This window comes from Paramormyrops kingsleyae, chromosome 25, assembly GCF_048594095.1.
Source record: "Paramormyrops kingsleyae isolate MSU_618 chromosome 25, PKINGS_0.4, whole genome shotgun sequence".
NCBI lineage: Eukaryota > Metazoa > Chordata > Actinopteri > Osteoglossiformes > Mormyridae > Paramormyrops > Paramormyrops kingsleyae.
In genome coordinates this window covers 28,193,997-28,217,204 of record NC_132821.1, presented here as the reverse complement: position 1 = coordinate 28,217,204, position 23,208 = coordinate 28,193,997, and the positions used below count along the sequence as shown (strand labels likewise).

The following is a 23,208-nucleotide window of genomic DNA, read 5'->3' as shown; positions in this document are numbered from 1 at the left end:
CACTCTTTGTACTGCACGGCCACATGTTTAGATCCGTCACGGCATCCTGCGTGTCCTGTGCGCTCCTCACCTTTTCCATTTATGATGCCGCTGATACTGAACCTTCTCCATTAACCTTTCTGCAGACTTCACTGGAGGCGCCACCTTAGCCCAGGGGTGGCCAATCTTTTGCTGCAACTCCCCAATTAGGTCACTAATTAGAGGACTGATTGGCTGAGTGGTCCTCACACCTGGGTTTGAACAGCTGACCTAAAGGTTATCCCAAACACCTGCATATACACCGGCCCTTTATGGATATGATTGGCCACCCCTCCCTGTTTCTCAACCCAATCCTCAGGGACCCCCCAGACAGTCCACATTTTTGCTCCCTCCCAGCAAACCTGTAGCAGGTATTCAATGGCTCTGTCCAGTTTATCCCACTAGGGCCACACTTACACACTTGTACACTTGGCATGCACGTTCATGCACTTAGTACAAGTATTCAAGGGTGTCCCATTCCTCAAATAATCCAAGTGCAACACGCTTGACATGTATATTATTCAGATTGGAAGCATGGAAGCAGTCTTTGGCTAAGTATATAGACCACAATGCACTGCAGCAGTGATGATTAATGTTTACATGAAATACGAGGCTTATCAGAGCCCAACATGCCTCCAACGAAGTTTAAATGTAAGTGTGCAAAGGTGTACAACAAATGTTTGAATAGCTACAGTGAAGGACAACCCCAAACACAACAACATAAATGATAACGAAGTTGTAGTGTGCCTCTTGCTTACCTATCCGGACATCAAGGGTGTCCCATTGCTTTCAAGAAATCCCTGCGCCCTTAGCCTCATCACATATACTGGTGCACTTTGCATCATACTTCAAAAAAAGTCTCCACAGCGTGTAGTATCTCGGTGAGCTTGGCCTTAACTGTGCTGAATGGGACGCAGCCAGTGTTCTTCGATTGCTTGATTGTTTGGTTCAGGTTTGCTGGGCACGAGCAGAAGTGTGATATCCCCGTTGAAACGGAAGCTACTGTACAATTCACTTTGGATACAGGTCTCAGCTAAAGAACTAAAATAAAAATAATTAAATGCAAAATAAGCTATAATTAAGCAGGTGTCTGTGAAATGAAGAACGAACATCCGATGTCTGAATTTAAAAGGTTATGCCTGTTTCACTCTGTGGCATGTTTTGTTAGTCTTCAACCACGCATTTTGTGGGAGATGAGGGGTTTACATTTTTCCACAGCCTAACATAATGAGTCAGAATGATGCTTTGAGTAGGAACAGTACAATGTCCCAATTACATTTTAATTATCTAGTCCATTGGTTCTGGGTTTGGCTGTTGGAAGCTGGCTGGCCAGAAACAAACATGAACGACAGAAAGAAACAAAATAACACAGATTCTTTCAGGTGTAAACCATTGTTTTGAACCTCTTCCGCAAGCGTAGGAGTTTGAGTACAAAGTAGGATTTTATGCACAGTATGAGTGTGTGTGTTTATCTCTCATAAAGACAGATCTCTGCATCCCAAATGCAATAAACATCAACACACAGATAACCTGACTCAGTGATTCTGATCCCAGTCCTTAGAGACCCACAGACAGTCCAAATTTTTGCTCCCTCCCAACTCCCAGCAAACCTGAACCAAGTATCCTGTGATTGAAATACACTGCCTTAACCCTAAACATAATATACATCACAAAGATATCCTACCCCTTTAAGACAGAATTCTCCATGCAAAATGTAATGAAAATATACCATCCTTTTGCATCTGGGTTCATTAAAACTAGAAAATGGTTACTTGTGCTCAGGTTTGTTTGATGCATTTAAACGTGTGCCCATTTTTCCTCACAGCGTTACCTTACGGATGCTCAGCTATCACTGAAGACTTTCTCCCAGGAAGCTCACCCCATTACATCGCTTCAAAAGGTCTCACAGAAAAACGAGAAACCTCATCACGGCTGCAGGTCCACCAGGATTCCTCCCTTTACCTGAAGGGCCATGATGACTTCAATTCACTCTCTAAAAGCCACACATCACCTATCAGCATGAAGCATTACGTAACGCAGTGTCCTCTACGGTTCCCATTATACCGCGCCATCAATTATGAAAAACTGATCTCCGCTAAATTTACGACGCTTAATCAAGTGAATGCAATGGAAACTGTCCAGGCCCCGGGACCTCAGGCACCTCATGCTTTTGGGGAGCCTGAATTCCAGAGTAAATAAAACGTTCCTGTGACATTGAAACTTTTGTAGCGCACCGCTAATGCTAATCCGCTAACGCTAATCTCGCCCACCTGTGGTCCTGTGGCGCCGGCTCCGCACGAGCAGGCCTCCCCTGAGGACAGGCGGCCGCAGTCCTCGCACATTCCGGAAGGTTCCGCGCCAGCCGTCCCGTAACGTCCATCCATCATACTTCAATCCCTAAAGCAGTTCACCGTGCACGGGGCAAGATGGTTTTAATAAGGAGGGGGTAACCCTAAACCTGATCATGCCAATTATGCCAACGTGTGTATATTTGCGATCGTTTCCAAGCACGCGAGCAGTGGGTGACGTAACCTCAGCAAGGCACCGTACATCTGACAGTGATCCACGTGAAGTGGAAACAATTTTCGGACGACCTGATTCACCGGCTGCGGGTCGTGATTAAATCGGGGGGGGGCATTAATATCAGGGGCCATGGGTCGGGGGTTTGGTGTGTCCTGTGGACGGATCTATTCTTGAGCAGAGCATGGACACCTGCGTCCCTGCTCGGCCGTGACGTGCAAGAGCGAGACAGAGGCCACGTTACTTCACGTCTGACTCACCACGCCTCGCTGGCAGCGCGCTGGGGTATTTGGAGGCGGTCACGCCTGCGCCATCACAAGACCCGTAGGGGCAGGCCCAAAATAAACCTCACATTCTCCTAAACAGAGGAGGAGGCTCATCAGGAACCTCGCCATCGTCTCTCCCTTTCAGCGCTGGCTGATGCACACTGGAGAGAGTTGGCGGAGAGTTCCAGAAAGCCCCGCCACAGGCCAAGAGCGTGCGTGCTGGCGTCTGGCCCCCGTCTCTTCTGACGTGGGCACGGGGATGTATTTTTGGAGACGGGACAGCATTACGCCGGTTTCTGCTGAACACTCCGGGATAATTATAGCCGGATAGGCGAGATTCCACCCTACTCAGCACGGCATCGGAAAGTAGCTATGTCAGAGCCGTCTTCCAGCCGGACCGGCTTACGAGGCAACAGTCACAAAAATAAAACGTAAAAAAAATAAATCAGGAAATGTCATTTAAAAGTCATTGCTCCACAAATGTGACGGCGGGATTGTCTGCTAAGATAAAATGGTATCAGCTGTCCTTTTGGGCCCGGATAAATGACATACAGATTTTTGGCAAGGCACGAGGCTATTTTTAGCGGCGTCCGGCTGACAGGAGACTTAAAAACGGCGGAGCCCTCAGCTGCGGCGTCCCATGACTGACACGCGTCCAATTAATTGCGACCCGCAGAAAAACTGCCAGAACCAGAAATTAAACGGTTCAAAAACATGCGCAGCCTGATACGTCTCGAGGACGCCAGAAAGGTTTTCAACAGTGTTAAATAAGGACATTTGAGCATGATGTAGAAATACAAAAATGCAATGTCGCAGTGATGACAAAGTCCTGAGAAAACCCCGACACTGGTAATGGTAAACATCACTGGGGTTATAAGCGCAGCATGCAGCATCAGTTTTCCCAGAATGCTTAGCGGTAAAAGCATCGAGGCATTGGGTGTAGTTAAATATGCATCACTTTTATGATGTTAGCATTACGCTACAAATAATGCAAACAGCGCATTAGGTTATGAGGAGGTCTCTCCATTATCAACACACGCAAGAATAAATATTTCACAAAAACAGCATGTGAGGCAGGACTGACTGCAACTCTTTCTCATTTCCACATCTCACATCTAGCAGAGGGTTCTGAGCAGGGGCGGGGCTCCTGGGGCACTGAAAGCTGATTGCCCTCTCCCCCTGTCACACTCTGATTCAAAGCATCTCATTGGCTAATATGAATATGAATTTTGACCCCTTTAAAACGACACCGTAAAAAATCCTAGAATCGCCTGATTCTGAGGAGATCTTCAGCCACACGAAAGGGCTTTACAGGTAGCCACTCTCCAGATTGACCTGCTCTGTCCAGTCCAGCTCATCCAGGGATCCTTTATAGGTCCTCATGTCATGTCATTTGAGTGTGGGTAGAAAATCGAAGAGATCGACCGGTGTACCTCCTCACAGCATTTCTTTTAAACCCTTTGACCGAGATATCGATCCTCATCGATATTGAAAAGAACTCAGCAATGCGGGTGGTAACATGGTACTGTTACCATCCCCTGTATGAGTCCACAAAAGCATGTTATTCTCCGAGAAAACCCCCTCGAAGGGCGTGTTGCATCACGCAGCATCGCCCTGTGAAATCTGATCACTCCTCGCCCATGATGTGCTGAGGTTCTCGCCCATGATGTGCTGAGGTTCTCGCCCATGATGTGCTGAGGTTCTCGCCCATGATGTGCTGAGGTTCTCACACACATGGGGCGTCCAGTGCCTGCCTCCTCGCTTCTTGCCGCCATCTCACTTCCCGGGCTAAGCAGGAATCGATGTCTCTCCGCGTCCTGAATATTAGGAGAGCTGTGGCTCACAAGGATGCCAGACGATCACCCTCGGAGTCCCCATCCCTAAACAGCACCAGGCCGGTCTCATCCCAAAGACGCACCATCTACGTTTGTTGGGTCCCTCCGTGTCGCCCCCACTTGGCCAGGGAAGGTAGACAAAAAAATATATATATAAAAACAGAACAACAGAGCTCAGAAAAGCCATAAAGCAGATTTCCCATGATGCTTTTCCAGCTGAGAGGATTTCACCCCCCCCCCCTTCCGGCTCACCGCGAGGTCCACAGCGTACTCGCTCGCTACAAGCGCTTCCCATATTACTGGTGCCAAACAGTGACTCACTGGCGCTCCTCCTCCTCAGTCTATTTACTGTTTTCTCTCTTGATGTGTACGTTCACAAGCGCCCCCCCCCCCCGGTGTGTAAACGCGCGACCCCCCCCCAGGTGAACGTCATGCCTGCTGATGGCTAAAGGACCAGTGGGAATGGAATTAGGATTCATTCGTAGATAAGATCCGATTTCTCGTTATGAAGATGCAGCTCTAAACCCTAGCGACTGGCTGACTAGCTAGTGATGACGGTCTAAAACTCAATGGCTTTTGGGGGGGGGGGGGGGTGGCATGACATCTGGGGTTTCTCAGAAGCAGAGAGTCGCCGTTCAATCTGGACAAGGCTTCGGCGACAGAATTCAGAAACACCCCCCTCCTCCCCCCTCCCCCACCCACAGGGACTCCGAACATGTGCTGGCTGATTATCTGCGAACGACGCCAGGAGCCAAGGAGAAGCACCAAGGAGGCCAGAAGACCAGGCAGCTTGTAAGAACACCCCCCACCCCGTCCCACCACCCCCAAAGCCTAGCCACCCGTAGACAGACCGGGAAAATCTCCCTTCTGCAGTCTGGATTAAAAGGTGCGGCCCTGAATTCCTGTCTAGGCTACTGCATCAGTCTCGAGGCTTAAAAAAAGGGTCCAGAAAACACAGTTTAAAGCCAAAATCTTAGATACGCATCGTATTTACTTTATGATGATCCCTTCCAGCCCCTGACGGCCAACACAGGCATCTGAGGCCAGAATGACCTCAGTGAGTAATTCTCATCAAAAGATGGATGAATGCCTCTCAGGTCGGAATAAACGCAGCCCACGACGCCCCACGCACTTCCAGCGGTAATTAGCTCCCCGGAGGCCTAATAAAGAACCCAAAATGTTTAAAAATGCAAGGTGGCACAGCCGTGAATCAGCCACGACGGGGATCACCGGCAGAGGCGCGGTGACGCCTCGGCGTCCCCCAATCAGGTGAGAGGCGGGGGGGCCGGGAAGCACGGCAGGGGGGAGATACTGTGAGGCCCCGCCCACTGCCACCACCCGACTGTGACGGCGACACGCCACGAGAGCCGCGCTCAGCTCGCTCTCTAATTACCCAGAATGCCGCCCACTTACAGGAGCAATGAGGGGGGTAATGAGAAGCTAATTTTTACTAATTTCGCCCATTCTGTCTGATCGTCAGAGCCCTCCGCATCATTACGGCAACATCTGCACGGGCTCACGACTTGGGGGGGGGGCGGCCATTAGGACGCCGCGCACAATCCGACAACCACATGGTGTCCTCCCGGTCTGCCAGCAGGAGACGCTGCATCCTGGGGAACACGAGAGCCACTCGTCACGTTTCCGAACTGCCCCTCATCGTACCCCCAAACACGCTCACATTTTGTACCAGGCCTGAGAGGCCGGACAGGAATGGGCATCATGGGAGTTTGGGAATTATGCACGGTGGGCCTGAATCACATACCCTATACAGGCCACTGGGTATCAACGCCATGCCGGACAAGCGCGCTGTAAGACCCAGGTCTGCTGTACCAAGTTCTTGTGTCGGTATGGTTATTCAAGACCCGTTTGTAAAACTCAGGTCCACAGTACTGGTATCCTACCGCAGCTGTGCCACGTTGACCGGGCCACGGGACAGTGTCCTCCTGTTTGGGCCGATGCAGCCTGGAAGAGGGGAGGGAGGAGAGGAGGGTGGCACAGGTGGCTGATGGATGGCAGCGGCCTCCTCGGGAGGGGAGTCACTCCTAATCACCCAAGCAGTGCACTCCATCACCCCATTTCGCCTCCTCTGTTTGCCTCATCATCCTCTCCATGACTCCGCATTAAAGCCACCTGGAAACTCCCAGGGCCGCGTGACAGAGCCGAGCTCCGGCGGGGGGGGGGGGGGGGATGCAAGGTCACACGTGCCATACTCGACACATCCAGCAGGGGGTGCCTCCACCGCAAAAAACTTATTTACCCATGGTCCGACACATTCCAGATGTGGCTCGCCAAACATGCACGGGGAAAACGAGCGTCCGTGAAATTAAAGCCGACCTCGAGCCGGGCCATAAAGCGCACTGGTGCCGCGGCTGCCTGCGCTTCCGGCAATTTCTGCCACAAAAAAAAAAAAACAAGATGGACGGCTCCACCGCATCGCATGAGGGGATGGCAGCGTTAAGGACATCGCCTCATCCTTTTATTTGCGTAGAAAGAAAATAAGCAGCTTGTCTTTCTGGGCGATGAACTGTGCAACACAGACCGGAAAAGCCGTTGACCCAAACTTTCAGAACAAAAAAAAAGAAAAAAACAAACCTACTTTTACTGCAGGACAGCATCTCACCCTTTACACCTCTTTGATATTCTCAAGAAATATAACAAAGGATTTGCCCTATCTCTGTGTCTCCGTTCCGGCTGCTTAAGAATATTAACGCATTCTCCTCTGCACAAGATTCCATTAAGATATACTTAAATTGGACTTAGATTTCATACGGCTTATTTGTTTAACTCCTCTGACAGCGAACCTTAAGAGTGTTACAAAGCCTTTCAGAGATAAAGGAGGAATTAGAGAAACAACCAATTAAAAAGGCAACTGTCTCCGCGTTTGATGAGATGTACGTATCACCAGCACGGTCACACATCAGCAGCGCAATTGTGACAGGCCGGGAATATGATTTAATAAGGTGATGGCAGCAAGGGCTTCGCTGGTCCTCCTCTCGAGGGTCCACTTCATTTCGGGCTATTTCAGGGAGAAGAATGTGACGCTTCCCTTAACGCCCATGGAAATCAGGCGAGATTCTAGGATTTTTAAAGATAGCAGGCATAGGAGTTGCATAATTCATACCATATCCAATGACATGTTTTGATTTGGTGAGTGACAGGGGAGGGGGCACTCCGGAGCCAATCAGCTTTCAGCTGGAGCCCTGTGGCCCCGCCCCTTTATACACCCCTAGACAGACACCCCCCGTGGTTGGCCTGGCCATCTCCACACACTGACATTTCTCGTCCTCATCACTCAGCACCTCCTGACAGGAGGCTGGATGCCCAGAACTTTCCAGCAGCTCTGCTGTACCGAGCTTGGAGACATTCGCCCCGCTTGGCTCCTTAACAGCAGCCAGACACATGAGAAATTATTACTGGCCTCTTGACATCACAACAAGCATCCACGCATATACAGGGGCGGAGCCACACAGGGCACTAGCCCCAGCTGAAAGCTGATTGGCCTGCGGTGTGCCCCTTCCCCTGTCACTCAATGATTCAAAACATATCATTGGTTAATAATAAGGTTGTTTACATATGAAGTATGGCCCCCCCTTAAGCCCCCACCTTTACAAATCTAGAATCACCTCTGCCTTGAATATAGCGAAATATCACAAGCACGAGGTCTCTGTTTAGCTTGGTGATGAAAGCTAGGGCTCAGAGGGGGGCTCAGCAAGCCAGGCTGCACAGAGTGACCCTTCCCAGCATGCACTGCGTCAAGCACCCCGGAAGCAATCCTCTGCAGGTGGAGATGCCGTCCTTCTGCGGCAGCTCGTCGTGACGGTGGCGAAGCATTAATATGCGGAGATGGAGCAGAGAGCCGCTTAAAACAAACCCCCGCTACCTGCCATCTGCTTCTTAAATAGTTCGTTATGACTCAGATAAGTTCAGTCTACCGTGAGGCGCTATGCTAATTCACTTGTTTTGTTTTTTTTACGGCACAGAGGAAATTTGCGTGTTTTTTGGACAAGCGAGGGAGACTCGGGCCATTTCCTGGAACAGTCACGAATGTAACAATTAGATAATCAAGATCGTTTGGGAAACCGGGCCCCCAGAACACTGGCCAGAAACAGCAGGGAAGAACAACATCCTGTTATCAGCACAAAAGCCCATAGAGAAGAACGTACAGGAATGTTGTAGGATGAACCTTCAGTTCACATTGTGTGTGTGTGTGTGAGTGTGTGTGTGTGTGAGTGTGTGTGTAAAAAGGAAAAGCAATATTTGTGCCAGGAAACTGTGTAATTTAGAAACCCACTCAGAGAACAGCCACAATCTATACCATAACATAAACAAAGAATGAATCTTAAGGACAAAAGCGAGCAAAAGAGGTAAACAGCAGACGAAACAGACAAAATGAGTACAAGGAGTCAGGTGTGACAGTCGGTTTGAAGTATTTGTGTTTGTACTTATTGTTACCGGAAGTATCTGACATATTTAGCTGGACGGAGACAAACATGGAGACGGTCATTACTAATCAGGCCTATAGGAAACAGACCAATCAGAGCATGCAGTGCTGAGGTCTGGTGAAGTACAGCAGTATAATCACAGAGAGCCTCGGCTGACATGTTACTGATACATCAGGCTGGCTCTCATTGGCAGGAGTACAAGTATAACCGTGTAAGAGTGACCGTGCATGTATGACCATGTAAGTGTGACCATGCAAGTATGACCATGTAAGTGTGACCATGCAAGTATGAGTGTATGAGTGTGACCGTGCAAGTATGATCATCTAAGTGTGACCATGCAAGTATGACCATATGAGAGTGGCCATGCAAGTGTGACCGTACTAGTGTGACCATGCAATTATGACCGTATGAGTGTGACTCTGCAAGTGTCACTGTATGAGTGTGACCATGAGTGTAACCATGCAAGTGTGACCATATGAGTGTGACCGTGCAAGTATGACCATATGAATGTGACCATTCAAGTGTGACCGTACAAATATGACTGTATGAGTGTGACTGTGCAAGTATGACCGTGTAAGTGTGACCATGCAAATATGACCATATGAGTGTGACCGTGCAAGTATGACCGTATGAATGTGACCATTCAAGTGTGACCGTGCAAGTATGACTGTATGAGTGTGACTGTGCAAGTATGACTGTGTGTTTAGCCAAACGGTTGTGACCGTACAAGTATGATCATACGGTTGTTACCGCAGGAGTATGACCATTTGAGTATCACTGTACACTTGTGACCTTACAAGCATGACCACAGGAGTGTGACTGTATGAGTATGATCATAGGAGTATGACCATGAGTACGACCTTACAAGTGTGACCATAAGATGACAGTAATATCCGAGCTCAATCCGCACTGCCGCCCCTCCTTCCCTTTGGCAGCCCCAAAACAGAGCGGCGTCCGACCCAAGAGCGAGTCAGCAAGCACGGGAAAGACAGGATGAGGACGGGAATACAAGCCCCTAATGAGAGGACACTCCATACGGCCATTTTCCATTACACACCGAACACGCCATCGAAAGAAACGGAGCGGAACGAGGTGTCGGCGACGGGGTAAGCCGAGAGCAAGAAGGTTCTGAAGCGTTTACGACGACACAGAGCATCCCCTCAATGGCACACTCAATCTTCTGTTTTTTTATCTTTTTTTTTTTTGGGGGGGGGGGGGGGGGGGGGACCTGCTGATGGAAGGCGGCACCCCCAAAAGCAGAGCTCAGCTGGGTCTCCAAATTGTTCATTTCCTCCTGAACCGGCTGAGGAGAAACTTATTTATATCACCCCCCCACCCCACCCCACCCCACCCAAGCAGGGGGGGATTCAAAGAGCACATCTGGCATCTCCCGCTGAGGGCACAGGAAAGTGGGCCGGCGCCACCTACAAGCCGCACACCGGGCATGCGGCACGCGGGCCAGGGGCCCGGATGCCAGCATATGGTCCTAGACAGGCTGGCTTTGGCGGCCCGACCGCCCCCCCCCCACTGCTCTACGGCTGTCTGAGACTCACCGGAGCTGGAGACCACAGCCGCAGAGGCCCAACTCCGGTCCCAAAGTTCTGCTCATCGACCAGCGGGGAACCCCATGTGACCCCCCCCCCGCTGGAGATATGCGGGAGCATCACCGACGATGGTCGAATTCGCTATTTACACAGCTGCTCATATTCACATGGGTGGGTAGTTCAGGTCCAGAAAGTAAAAGTCCAGACCGAGATTTTGTTTCAACCAACCAGTTGAGTACTCTGTGGCTGTGACTTTTTATATTCAACTGGTTGGTTGAAACAAAATCTTGGTCTGGACTTTTACTTTCTGGACCTGAACTACCCACCTCTGCGTATTCACTGCTGAACTTTGGGCTAAACCAGTGTCTGAATTGAGAAGGATCTGGGGAACACCCATAAGGAGCCAGAGAATCCCCAAAGGACACAAAAGATGCAAGGGGGGGGGGGGGGGGGGGCGCTTCAAACAAACATCTTACAATCCCAGTCGACAACTCATACCATCACCAAGGTTGATAAAGTGGAAACCCCCAAGACCTCTGACAAAATTCAAACACTAGGATAAACCTTCAGAATGTTCCTGGATCTTTAACCTGCAACCTCCAGGTTTAACTCCTCACATCCTTAATGTGAGGCTTCTGAAGCAGACAGAAACTCACACCATCACACTAGCCAGAGGTTCTTAACCCCCGAGACCCCCCCAAACGGAGACAGAGCAGAGCTGGGGACTCCCTACTGCTACCATGTGACAGGCAGAAGGCCCGGCGGGGTACGATATTTCTTTCTGTGGTCCTCCTTGAATAATTTTCACTCTGAACGGAGGGGGGTCCCCCTTGGGTATTTTCCGCTGGGATAATGCATCACGTTACATAAAGGGGATGATAATATCGACATTTAGTCTATTTCAGATACATCTCCTGGGGCGCCCAGCAGAAGCGAGATGAGATGCTGTCGGTCAGGGTGTACCCATGTTCACCCAGACAAACTTAGCGTAACATCTTTCAGTCCCCAGATGTGATGAAGATCCAGTCATTTCTAAAGGTTGGGCCGAGCCATAAGTTCTGGATGACCAGAACCTTCCATGGCCTGCCTTTTCTAGGGTGATTTGAATTAGGCATCTGCAGGCAAGGTGCAATTTCTGTAATCTCTTCTTAAGAAAGTAAGTATTGCAAGGATATTAAGTCTTTAGTCAGTATGGAAAAAACAATTTAGAGTCTTCTTTTTACAAGCGCCAACTAAAGACAGACAATATATATTGTTCCCTTAATTGAAGTGACGGAATATCTGCCGTCTCATAAATCCTAGTATCGCAAATCAGCTTTTCAGAGCGCACCATTTCTGAGCTGCTGATTGTGGGCTGTCTCTCCCTGCTATTCATCTACGTCGCTATTCAGATATTTATATTACAGCAAAGCCACAACAATTCGTCTGGTAGCCTTAAGTGACTTTTAAGAGGTTTAATTTCTTTGCTCTGAGAGCGGCCCCCTCCTTGTCACAGACGGGCACAATTACGGTGCCTTTATCTGAGGAAGCTAAATGTAAAAAGGAAGCTTGAAGGAGAGTCAATAAGCGGACACGTTCTTTTTCAAAAGAGAACACAAACACTGATTAAAAACTACGGCAAAGAGGCGGCTTGTCATTTTCATGGCTCACCGGGAAGAATGGGCCCCATCGTGTCACTACTGACAATGCATGAACAGCCATATTAAAATTTTTTAAAGCTGTAAGAGGTAGAAAATACAGACTTTTCGAGGAGCAGGCCTTTAATCTCATGATCAATGCAGTCACGAGCTGGCGGGAGCAACGGGAGCGTGTTGCAGATAATGGTGGCTGCGACTGGTTCCTCTACGGGAATTCTGGGCTCATTCTCCAGTACAGAGTAACAGTGTCTGTGTCCGAATTCAGGGGCTGCATCCTTCGAAGGTGCGTGCGATGAATCTAGGGATATGTCGGGCTGCATCGGCAAAAGAAGGACGCATTTCTAGACCGCATCTGAAGAAGCCTTCAAAATGGGACAGTCTTGTCGCACCGCCGTGACGCATTCGGTCTTCAAATGCAGCCTTAGAAGGATGCAGCCCCAGAATTCGGACACAGCCAATGACTCTAGAGAAGCCAGGGCAACTGGATGCTATCAACCAAGTAGGCAGACACCAAGAGGTCTAATCTGTATATAGCAGATGCTTTTGTACATAGCAACATATAACTCAAATAGTGGGGTCAGACAGTCCCTGGAGCAATTAGGGGTTAAGGCCTTGCTCAAGGGCACAATGGTGACATCACTCTGCCGACCACAGGATCTGAACCGGCAACCACACTATCACAGGTACAGTCCCCAAACCAGCTGGGCCACACACCTCCACCCAATTACCTCACTCATACAAGGGCATTTTGGAATCCCCCCCACAACAACAGAAACAACCAGGCACCAAAGGGAACGTGGGGGTGCCAGTCTGTGGTTGCTCAGCCTGCCATCAGTGTCCGCACTCCTGACACCAGTTCCGAATCTCACCAGGCTTCCCCGACATGCCGTCAACACGCCTACGACCACGCCCAAGCAGCCGTCCGTCAGCCTATCAGCCGAGACGAGTGGGCGTGAGCCTATTTTTCATTACAGAAATTCGCAAAATGTAACAACAGACAGCTCCCTGCGTTTACCGAAGCGGGGGTCTTTGGGATCAGAGCTTCCAATATATCAATGCAGACATTAACAGCAGCTGAAGGTAAAGAAACTCCTCAGGGAGGTTCTGCATGCAGGGAAAAAAAAGGGGGAGATTGATCATTGTTCAGCAGGACACATGGCTGCAGTCCCCCGTTCCCACAAAAGGCTTCTTTAAAGCAGCTTTCATAATCAAATGTGATCCGGTTCGCTGTGTCACCTTCATTGTTGTAGAAAAAAACATCCCTCCGAGGAACAAGCGAATGTGTCCCTATTAGAGCAGCCTGCTGCCAGGGCTGTAAATTACACCGAGAGGCACCTGAAATAAATTCCTCCTCCACAGCGCTTAAAATGTGCCTTAATAAAGCTAATGCTCGACGTACTCCGCCGCCGAATGGAGCCACTTTAAATTCACTTTGCGTGGGACACAACAACACATCTGTTTTGTATTCACCCAGGCGCCCACGGTTTCTTTTTTTAAATTACACTTGCGACGTCTTGGCATGGGGTGCCGGGCAAGAGGAAGCAACGGGAAACGGAGTGAGTCGCGTCGCGGAAACGCTCGATCCGAATCCGGATCCGAATCCGTGCGGAGACTGAAGCCCGCCGCGAGAAGCTGGGGCTCAGCGCTACACATACGAGGCTAGACTGGGTCAGAATATTCAGATACTGGAACGGGGCGGGTGGTTTAATCAGGTCGACAAATTAGCTACCATGAAGAAAACCTTAAAAATAAAATTTAAAAAAAAGTCAAGTCCCAAACGCGCGATTCCGGAAACGGTGCGGTGACGGTAATTTACATATCTTTTGAATTAAACAGACAATTAAGCCGCCCAAATAGCCAAGGAAAGCTGAACAAGCCGTTAGGGTTTATACCAGTAACGTTTTGTTTAAAACAAGCCATTACATATCAAACCGACACGGTATATGAAACGGAGAGCGCTAATTAAACGTCATCTGCGTCACTGGTAAAGACGAAGAGAAAATGGGGGTTGCGCTGTTCTGACGTATGATCTGATGATGTAAGACGGTTCATCTGTGTCAGCATTAATGGGACATCTCATACCCAGCTTTCACCCTAAAACAGACCTCCCACCTCTACGCCAACGATGAGTAAAGCCCCATTTAGAGCCCGAGTGTGCAATCAGGTAGAATGCACATTTATAATTCATATGGCAATTAATAAATAACAGCAGTCAAAATAGCACTAAGGCAAACTAGACGAGATAAACAAAGGCATAAGTTCAGATTTACCCAGAGCAATTTATATATTCCTAACATCTTCATTGTATAAGTCTTTGAAAAAAACATCACGTAGAGAAACGTTTGTGAGACAAGACGGATACTTTGATCTACGGGAAAATACCAGTTTTTTCTATCAATAAAAGAACCGCGTCTCTTCATTCCGCTCGCAGTCTCTATTGAGGGTTTGATTAATAAAATAAAACTGATATCAACATGTTGGCATAACTTTCAGGCAGCTGGCGCAGCTGGCTAGCCGTGAGGCATGAAACGTCGACTTATTTATATGCATCAGACTTAAGAAACGGCAAAGAATGTGCAAGATCAATTGCACGTGGACGGGTATAAAGTGGATTATGGGGGTAACGTCATGATTGATATCAGCGTGGCCAGAAGGGGGCGCTTTTCCACTGGTCCAAATAAGGAACCTGTATCACAGTGTAGCGAAGGGGATTTGAACTTCTAAGGGTCCCAGACTTTAATTGAGATGCTGCACCAAGGTCCTCAGCCACCACTGCCATTAAAAGTTATCACTTATTAAAAGAGTAGGAGTGTTTAACCACGGTGCCTTGACTAAATTCCCACTTGGGCCACTGGAGGGAAAACACTAGGCCATCTAATCAGCATCCAGTCTAATGAACTGGATTAATGTTTCTCTAGTAAATCACCCAGAAAGCTCATGTGGCTGCTAAATATCCATCCATCCATCTCTACACAGTGTGTTCTGTGGTGGGTCACATTTGCTAAACTACAGTGGTACTGTACAAATGCTGATTATTATTATCAAATAACACTAATAATAGTAGTCCAGGGATGGGCATATTCTTAACTCATTTTCTCCATTAAATTTATTGCAACTAATTGAGAACATCAAAATGCATTATCGAAACTCACATTTCCATTACGGCCGCGGAATGACAAAATAAAATTAAACACTTGTTACACCCAATGAATTTTAAAGTGAGGGCTGTCTTTCCCAGGGACGGAACAGCTAACAGAATAATTACAGTGTCGCAAATAACGTCGCAGATACGAAGTTTTAACTACAAGTCATTTTTTTTTCATTTTTTTTTATGGATGGTGGATTTTTATTCGGCACCGACTCAAAAATATCGCAATAACTTTGAGGAAATTATGTCCTATTGTAAAGCGGATGTGATTAGACGTGCTCGCTGTCTGTGACTCGCCTGCTCTGGGAGTGGGATTCAATTCACAAGGTCTTAGGAAACTGGGGGGGCTGATACGACATGTTCCAGCATCATAACTAAACCATTTCCCACCTCAACAGCTCCTCACAGAGAGAGCAGCTTCCCTGAAGCATACAAGATATCTTCCTCTAAAGAAACGCACTGCATGGTGGCTGGTGTCACATCTAGGGACAATTTCATGCAAACAACGGGGGATAAGGTGAAAGTTCAGCCACCATTATGAAGATGACGCTACGCAAGGGTGATTCTAGGATGTTTTTTTAAATGAGGGGCGTAAAGCGGGCGTTATTCATACAGAGGGGGCTCTATCATTAGCCAATAATGTGTTATGTATCAGTGAATGACAGGGGAAATGGCCCTCTAGTGGCCAATCAGCATTCAGCTAAGGCCAGTGCCCCTGTGGCCCCTCCTTTGTACACACCCCTGACCATGAGCTTGTGAGAGTTTTACTACAGGCAGAACGAGGTATGATTGGTTCAGACAAATCACATTGTACAGGAGGTGGGTCCAAGCAACTAGAGGAGGTGGGACCAAGACATCTGATTGGTTGGTCCCTCCTTCTCTAGTTGCTTGGCCTCACTTCCTCTACAATGTTATTATCTCTCTGAACCAATCAATTTTCTTTCTGCCCTCAGAACATTTTTCTGTCTAACTATGGGGGGGGGGGGGGGGGACTGCTTTTTTGAGTTTTCATGACCAACACAGCTTTTGAATATTCTCATAATCATTTGCATTGATGGCCATTTACACACACCACACACAACCAATTAGGGCACGTAGTCCAAGCCCTCGAAACTGCTGCTTTTGATGTGCGCCAACACTGACAGGCTTGGGCTGGGCTGGGCCTCATGCTGCCAGGATGAGGACGTCTTCGCTCAGTCAGCTCCGCGGCTCCCTCCTTAACAATCCGCCTGTGGTTCCGCTCCCCTGACTGTCAAACCACAAAGGCAACAACAAGCTGACCTTTCCTAATTGTGTCTTGAACTGAAGAGCTACAAAGTTCAGCGCTAACAGCGATCTCGAACCCCGCCACAAGACGATAAACCACCACGGGCCTTTCTTAATCATGAAGCCTGCCGGCCGTATTATGCATCACAAACGGCTGTAATAAGTGACTGTCACAGATTTACATACATTAGCCCAGAAACGAGGGGATCCAAGGATGCAGCTGTGTGGAGACTGCCGGCTATTCTGGGCTGTCCTCTGCCATTCACTTCGGAAGCACAGCACACACACGCAAACACACACGCAAACACACACGCACACAGACGCCCAAGCACAGGCACACACCTGCACATGCATGGACACACACACAGGTGGACACAGACATGCACAAACACATCCTTACTGACACACACACAGATATGTGTATACAAATCCACACACAAAGACAGATGCAGACAGACACACACTCACAGACAAAGACACAAACAGATGGACACAAATTTACAAATGCATACTTATGGACACGGACACACACGAACCCCCACAAAGACACGCACATACAGATGCGCACACAAAGACACACACACAGGGACACGCACAGAGATACACACATACACACACAGGGACACGCACAGAGATACACTCACACACATACACACACAGGGACACGCACAGAGATACACTCACACACATACACACACAGGGACACGCACAGAGATACACTCACACACATACACACACAGGGACACGCACAGACAATCACACACATACACACACAGGGACACACACAGACACTCACACACATACACACACAGGCACACGCACAGAGATACACTCACAGGGACACGCACAGAGATACACACACAGGGACACGCACAGAGATATACTCACAGACACACACACAGGGACACACACAGACACTCACACACATACTGTACACACACAGGAACACGCATAGAGATACACTCACACACACACACACACAGGGACACGCACACATGGACACAAACTGCTCATCTGCAGGACGCTGTTGAGGGAGCAGCCAGCACAGTGGAGTCAGCTCTGCTCCGCTCGCCTCCTCTCTCAGGAGGCTCCCCAGCTCCAGAAGGACCTCCCAGCTCAATTAGCTCCCTGCACCCAGACTTTCTGCTGATGGAGGAGAAAGGAGGACACCCAGACAGCATCTTCCTGCCTCCCCACCCCCGCTCCATGTCCATCCATGGCCACTCCCCGCCAAACCCGGCCAGTTATCTCTGCCGATACGCCACCTAAAGGATGAATCTAATTACACAAGATAGGGGGCGCTCTGGGGGACCCAAGGAGATGCTAAAGTGATGACAAAGAGCATGCAGTCATACACACAAGCTGAAGACAGACCACAGCAAACCATTCATTTGGAAGTGGGCTGTCTATGCCGTGCTTGCCAACCGCGAGGGTGGGGCGTCCACCTCTGATCCACGTGAGGGCAGATGTCGCACTGTGTGGGCAAAAGTTTATAAACACCTGTGCAAAGCATCAGAAATGGGGGCCATGATCTGCTTTGGCACAGAATATGAACAGCGGAGCCATTAAACCAGTACCCACTCCCCCCACCCGCATCCAACCCTCCCGCCTCACTCCCAATACAGAAGGGCAGTAACTCCTCATGTGCGCTCCTGCCAAATATTTAAAACACCTGGCCTAGGATTCGGGCCACAAACTACACACACGTTCCCGAAGACAAAGAGTTCCACTGGACCGTCTATATTCTCAACCTTGATAAATGATTAACGCTTGAATTATTTAGAGCTTTTACACGGAGCGACTCAATCAAATCTAACTACAGTATTTTGTTCTGAACACCTGCATCATTTCCTGACATTAATTACCTTAGTGGCCTTACAGGAACCACCGGTTCAATTTTCAGTGATAAACAGGCATCTTCACTCCTCCAGAAATAGGCCGGCGTGTTATCAGCGATACATCATACATAAGACTACGGAAGCCCAGTGGGACTCGCCTGCTCCGCGATCAGAGCCCAAGGGCCTCGCTGTACATTTGCTCGGAGATGATACGTTATCATAAAAACAAGTTCAAGTTGTAAAATCCTTATTTAAAAAAAAAAAAAATTAAATGATAAACCCCCCCCCCCCCCCACAAGATTTTTTTATGCTCAAGTATGGCAAGCCCAACATTCCGGGCCAGCTGAGGTTTAGAACATTTTAAGTTTCTTTTCTAAAAATTATTTGTTTACCTTTCGTGGAACCAAAAACCCACTTCGCAAACCCAGAAGAAACCAAAGTTAATGCATTGGGTAATAACATCAATATCCAATTGTAGTTTTTCTATTCAAAAGTTAATTGATTGCGGTGCAGTTTCTCTTTTTCCAGAACAATCCATCTTTCAGAATCCGCTGTTATGCTACATTACGCTTTCAGTGAGGTGCTAAGCATGGATTATTACCATTTTCTGCTCCGGAGATAGTTTTGGTTCCATTGATCATCATGTAGGAGCTCAGAATAGTATGCGCACCACGCATTAAAAGAATCTGTCTCAACCTGCTCTCTGTAGAGACGCTCACCATAATTTAAGCTCCTCCAACAAGCTACGTGTCATTTCCTGTCCGTAAAGCAACCACAAATTTGCTAATGTCATTTATAACACACGGGAGGGAGGATCGCTGCTGAGCTATGGTATTCCCCCCCTTATTTACTGAAGCTGTGTACCTACACGCGAGTCAGAGAGCGCTCTCATTTGTTTTGTCGCACTACACCATAAAATAAAGCACACTCTTACCAAGTCTGATTAGATAATTTATCATCCACAAAACAGCAATTTGCTAGAAAGAGACAATATGATTACGTTCAAGCCATCGCATAATATTAGCCTTTATATTCCGGTACTTAAATGAAGCTGAAATCACTTTATACATTTTCCTGTTAATAAAAAAGTCACTCAAGGTATTATATTAAAAGCTGTAAATATACACATTGAAAAAATGTGATGCTGAACCCTGCTAACGCAAACAGATTGAACGTCACAGTATTAACTAAGGAGTGGATGAAACAGCAGTAATGGCAGATTAAAATCTGCGACCACAGCCCCCCCCCCCCCCCACCCCCCCCCCAGCAGCAACGTGGGGCCGTCTGACTTTGAGGGAAAAGTGCAAGGCTGCGGGCGGGTGTGAAATTTCAGAATGGATCAGCACCGCGGACAGCGCCCTTACCGACATGGTCGGCTCTACGCCAAGGGTATTTCAAACACACGTTCATCGTTTCATCCACTGCTCGTCCACCCTCCTCCTCCAAAGCAGGGAGCTCTTCAGATACTTACCAGGATAAACACTGTACTTGTCCATCCACTCTCAGCAGAGAAGCGTGGCTCCAAGAGCCATCATGTAACCGCTACTCCCTTCTCCTCAGCAGAAGGATGGCAATCTTGTGTCACCCACAACTCACATTCAGGAGTTTTACTCTCAAACCAAACGAAGGCTTTTTCAGTCGCCGTGTTGACCGTTCGGCCTAATTAAGCCAACAGCTGCGTTACTGTGTGACATGAGATGTTCTGCTTGTTGCAATTATGTCATTTCTCTGAGATCATTGGTGCAGGTTCCTACTCACGTTCCTGACAGGTAAGTTTTTGGTTTACTGCCACAGCTTTCGTGTCAAACTTGTTTAACTTCAAGACTCTTTTCAGAGCACATTCCCTTGTACAAGTTTTAATCTCTTACTGGGAGTTGCGTGCCCATAACTCAGGATCTCTCGGCGAAAGATTCCCCTTGTTCGTGGAAATTCTCAGCACCATCCTGACTTTAGCTATGTCAAAAGACACGTTGAAAAAGTGACCCCCAGCTCGTGACACACGTGAGCTGCGTTAACGTGTTTTTACAGATTATACCCAGCAGAATGAATTTATTTTCTATTTACAATAAAACTGCTTTGGTGAGCAACAAACTTACAATTAACCATGGCTGTAAAAAAAAGGCCGTTGGCTTTTCATACTGTTCCATGAATGCAGTGCAGCAGGTTAACAATCATTCAAGGTTAATTTAATTTTTAATAAAAAAAAAAAAAAATGACACTGACATTATTGTCTTAGAGTATCAGGTAGGTACATGAAAGATGGGCGCTTCAACCTGGGTCAAATGCATTTTTAAGAAAGCAACGTATTACAGAATCATAATATTGTTATCGTTCAAAAACAGGACGGGTTTCTTTGGGATGAGCTTACGCAACATCGAGCACAAATTATTAAATACGGTTTCAGGCAGAGAGATTTTTAGGCGCTTAAATATGCACCTATCTAATCATTAAATTACAGTCTGTACTATAAATAACATCCTAGCCAAGCACTGGATAAACAATGAAAAGCTGAAAGACGAAAGCAGGATGTGCGTTTGTTTGCGTGCTGTTAATTAGCATGATTCCGTAGATAATAAAATTTTAGTAAGAACTTTTGCAGCACTGTCCTGATGCAGAGCGCATCTCCCGCAATGGTGCGTCGGGGTCTCCACGCGGAATCTGCATCATTCCACATCCGTGATACCCCTGAAAGTTCGTCCGTGTAATGCTTCATTTGCAGCCTTCAGGGTTTGGAGAGCTTGCCAACTACTTACCGAACATCAGAGCTTTCGACAAACGTGGAAAACAAAATAACTTTATTAAAGCCGTAATTTACCCTTCCTTATAAATGTGCATCTTTGGTAAAAAATACATTATGGTGGATTAATTCATTAATTTATGACTTGATTGTGTGTGGAAGAAGTGTCTGTAAATTCTCAGAAATTAGAAATAAGTTCACACAAATAATTTTAATCATAGGCAGTGTTACCTCATCGTCTCACGGATCAACCAGTGGCTGGGGTGATCCCCCGTTTGGGGACACCGCTTCGGCATTATTAATGACACGGGAATAATCGACGATCCCGCATGTCGCTGCTTTGTGACATTTATTTTGACAGCGGTCGAAAAATCTGCCACGGTTTGAGTGAACCGTCTGTTTGAGCAGGCGAACATACAGCTGTAATGCGGGGCTTTTGCCTAACCCTCCCCCGTATAAAAATCACCGGGCTCTGCTGACTTTTTCTCTTAGTAAAGATATCGCGTTTATCCAAATAAGGCACCACGTCGATCGCAATAACAAAAGTAATACGCATTTAGTTTAATTTAAAAAGTGTCCGTCCTACCTGGTCGTGCGCATTTTCCCCGGTGAAGTTTTGAAGACAGGAGGGAATGAGGGTGTCTTCGGACAGCGCATAGCCCTCCATCGCGTACGGTTCTGGGAGTGATCGGATGTTTTTACCGGTGTCGCCGGGCTCGGAATGTGCGGTCTGATGCGCAGCGCGTTTAACTGGGACCGGCCGCCTGTCACGTGTGCGCCTCCTTCCCCGGACCGGGCGATGCCTTCGGCGGGGCGGCTTGCGTTTCGCTTTGCGTTCGGGACGCGCTCCCCCGCCGTGCAACCCGGGTTATGGATGCACACTCCGGCAGTCAGGGCGATAATTCAATGGTGGCAGCAACAGGTGGCAGGGGCGGCTGGAGCGATCGCTGCTACGGGCTTCTGAATCTGCTCGGCGTAGCGGCGCACCGGAGAAGACAGCGACGGGCGTGTGTTTTTGCACCCTTTTAATGGGAGGTTGCTTTCCCTCCGCTGCGGGTATGCTGTGAAATACGTCAATCCAAAACAAGTGATGAAACTTGGTGGCCGTTTTGACAACCCCGCCCCGATCCTTTACACACCAGCACGCAGAGTGTTTAATCTGAGACGAAGTCACGGAGTGGAGTACCTGAATTCACGCATCACCTAACTTAAACGCAGAACCTTCCCCTAGCTGCATTCATAGACACTCCTACATCACCATCCCGTTTTACAATTTAACGCCCTGCAGCGCTATAAAAGTGCTGCAATTTAGAGGGAAATAGCATAAATAGCACAGGCAGGTAAAAGGATAATTGGTCAAATTAAAGCAGGCGAAAGGAGCGGGATGAGACGTGGATTTAACACCGCCGCCCCTGCGTCTGTCTGGAGACGCTTGGCTTGATAGCACTTCAGCTGCCGCTATCGGAGCCCAAGTAGCGGCAGGTTATCGCCCAAAGGCAAAATTAGAAGCGGATTGACTGACTCCCGGTGTCCTAATTTAATGGAAGTGTAACTGTAGATACGGGTAATCATTTAAGACCGCGGTGCCTCCACCTGGTCCCGGAGAGGTCCCGTCTCGACTTACAAAACAGCCCGAATGATGCTTCTGGGGAGCTTCCCTGCTTAATTAGTGATAATTAAGAAGGGCGCCTGTTTAAAGTGACTGAAATTCCAGGTGAGGAGATTAAGGCTGATGCATCGCGGCTTGGAGGGGGGCTTTGGAGACTCCGCGTGCTTTTTAAGATGGATGCCACGCCAACACCTGCTTGTGCCGAGCGGGGTGCAGCTTTTCTCCCCAGCATGGTCTGCTACTCCCCGTAACCTTATAGCTCCATTCACACGGTTCGGCCAGGCTCCATTCTGAATGGTCGTTTATGTCCTTTTGGAGGTGTTTATCTGGCCCTTCCTAATGGGGTGC

General features: G+C 48.2%; 1 protein-coding gene across 1 annotated transcript in view; it reads right to left on the bottom strand.

Annotated features, from left to right (window-relative positions):
* Positions 1-22,657, bottom strand: part of LOC111853036 (peroxisome proliferator-activated receptor gamma coactivator 1-alpha) — a 179,601-nt gene extending 156,944 nt beyond the window's left edge. The window contains exon 1 of the mRNA XM_023829494.2: positions 21,838-22,657. Coding sequence (XP_023685262.2) covers positions 21,838-21,918 — 81 coding nt within the window. The 5' untranslated portion in view covers positions 21,919-22,657. The remainder of the gene's footprint in view (positions 1-21,837) is intronic.
* Positions 22,658-23,208: the final 551 nt, after the last annotated feature.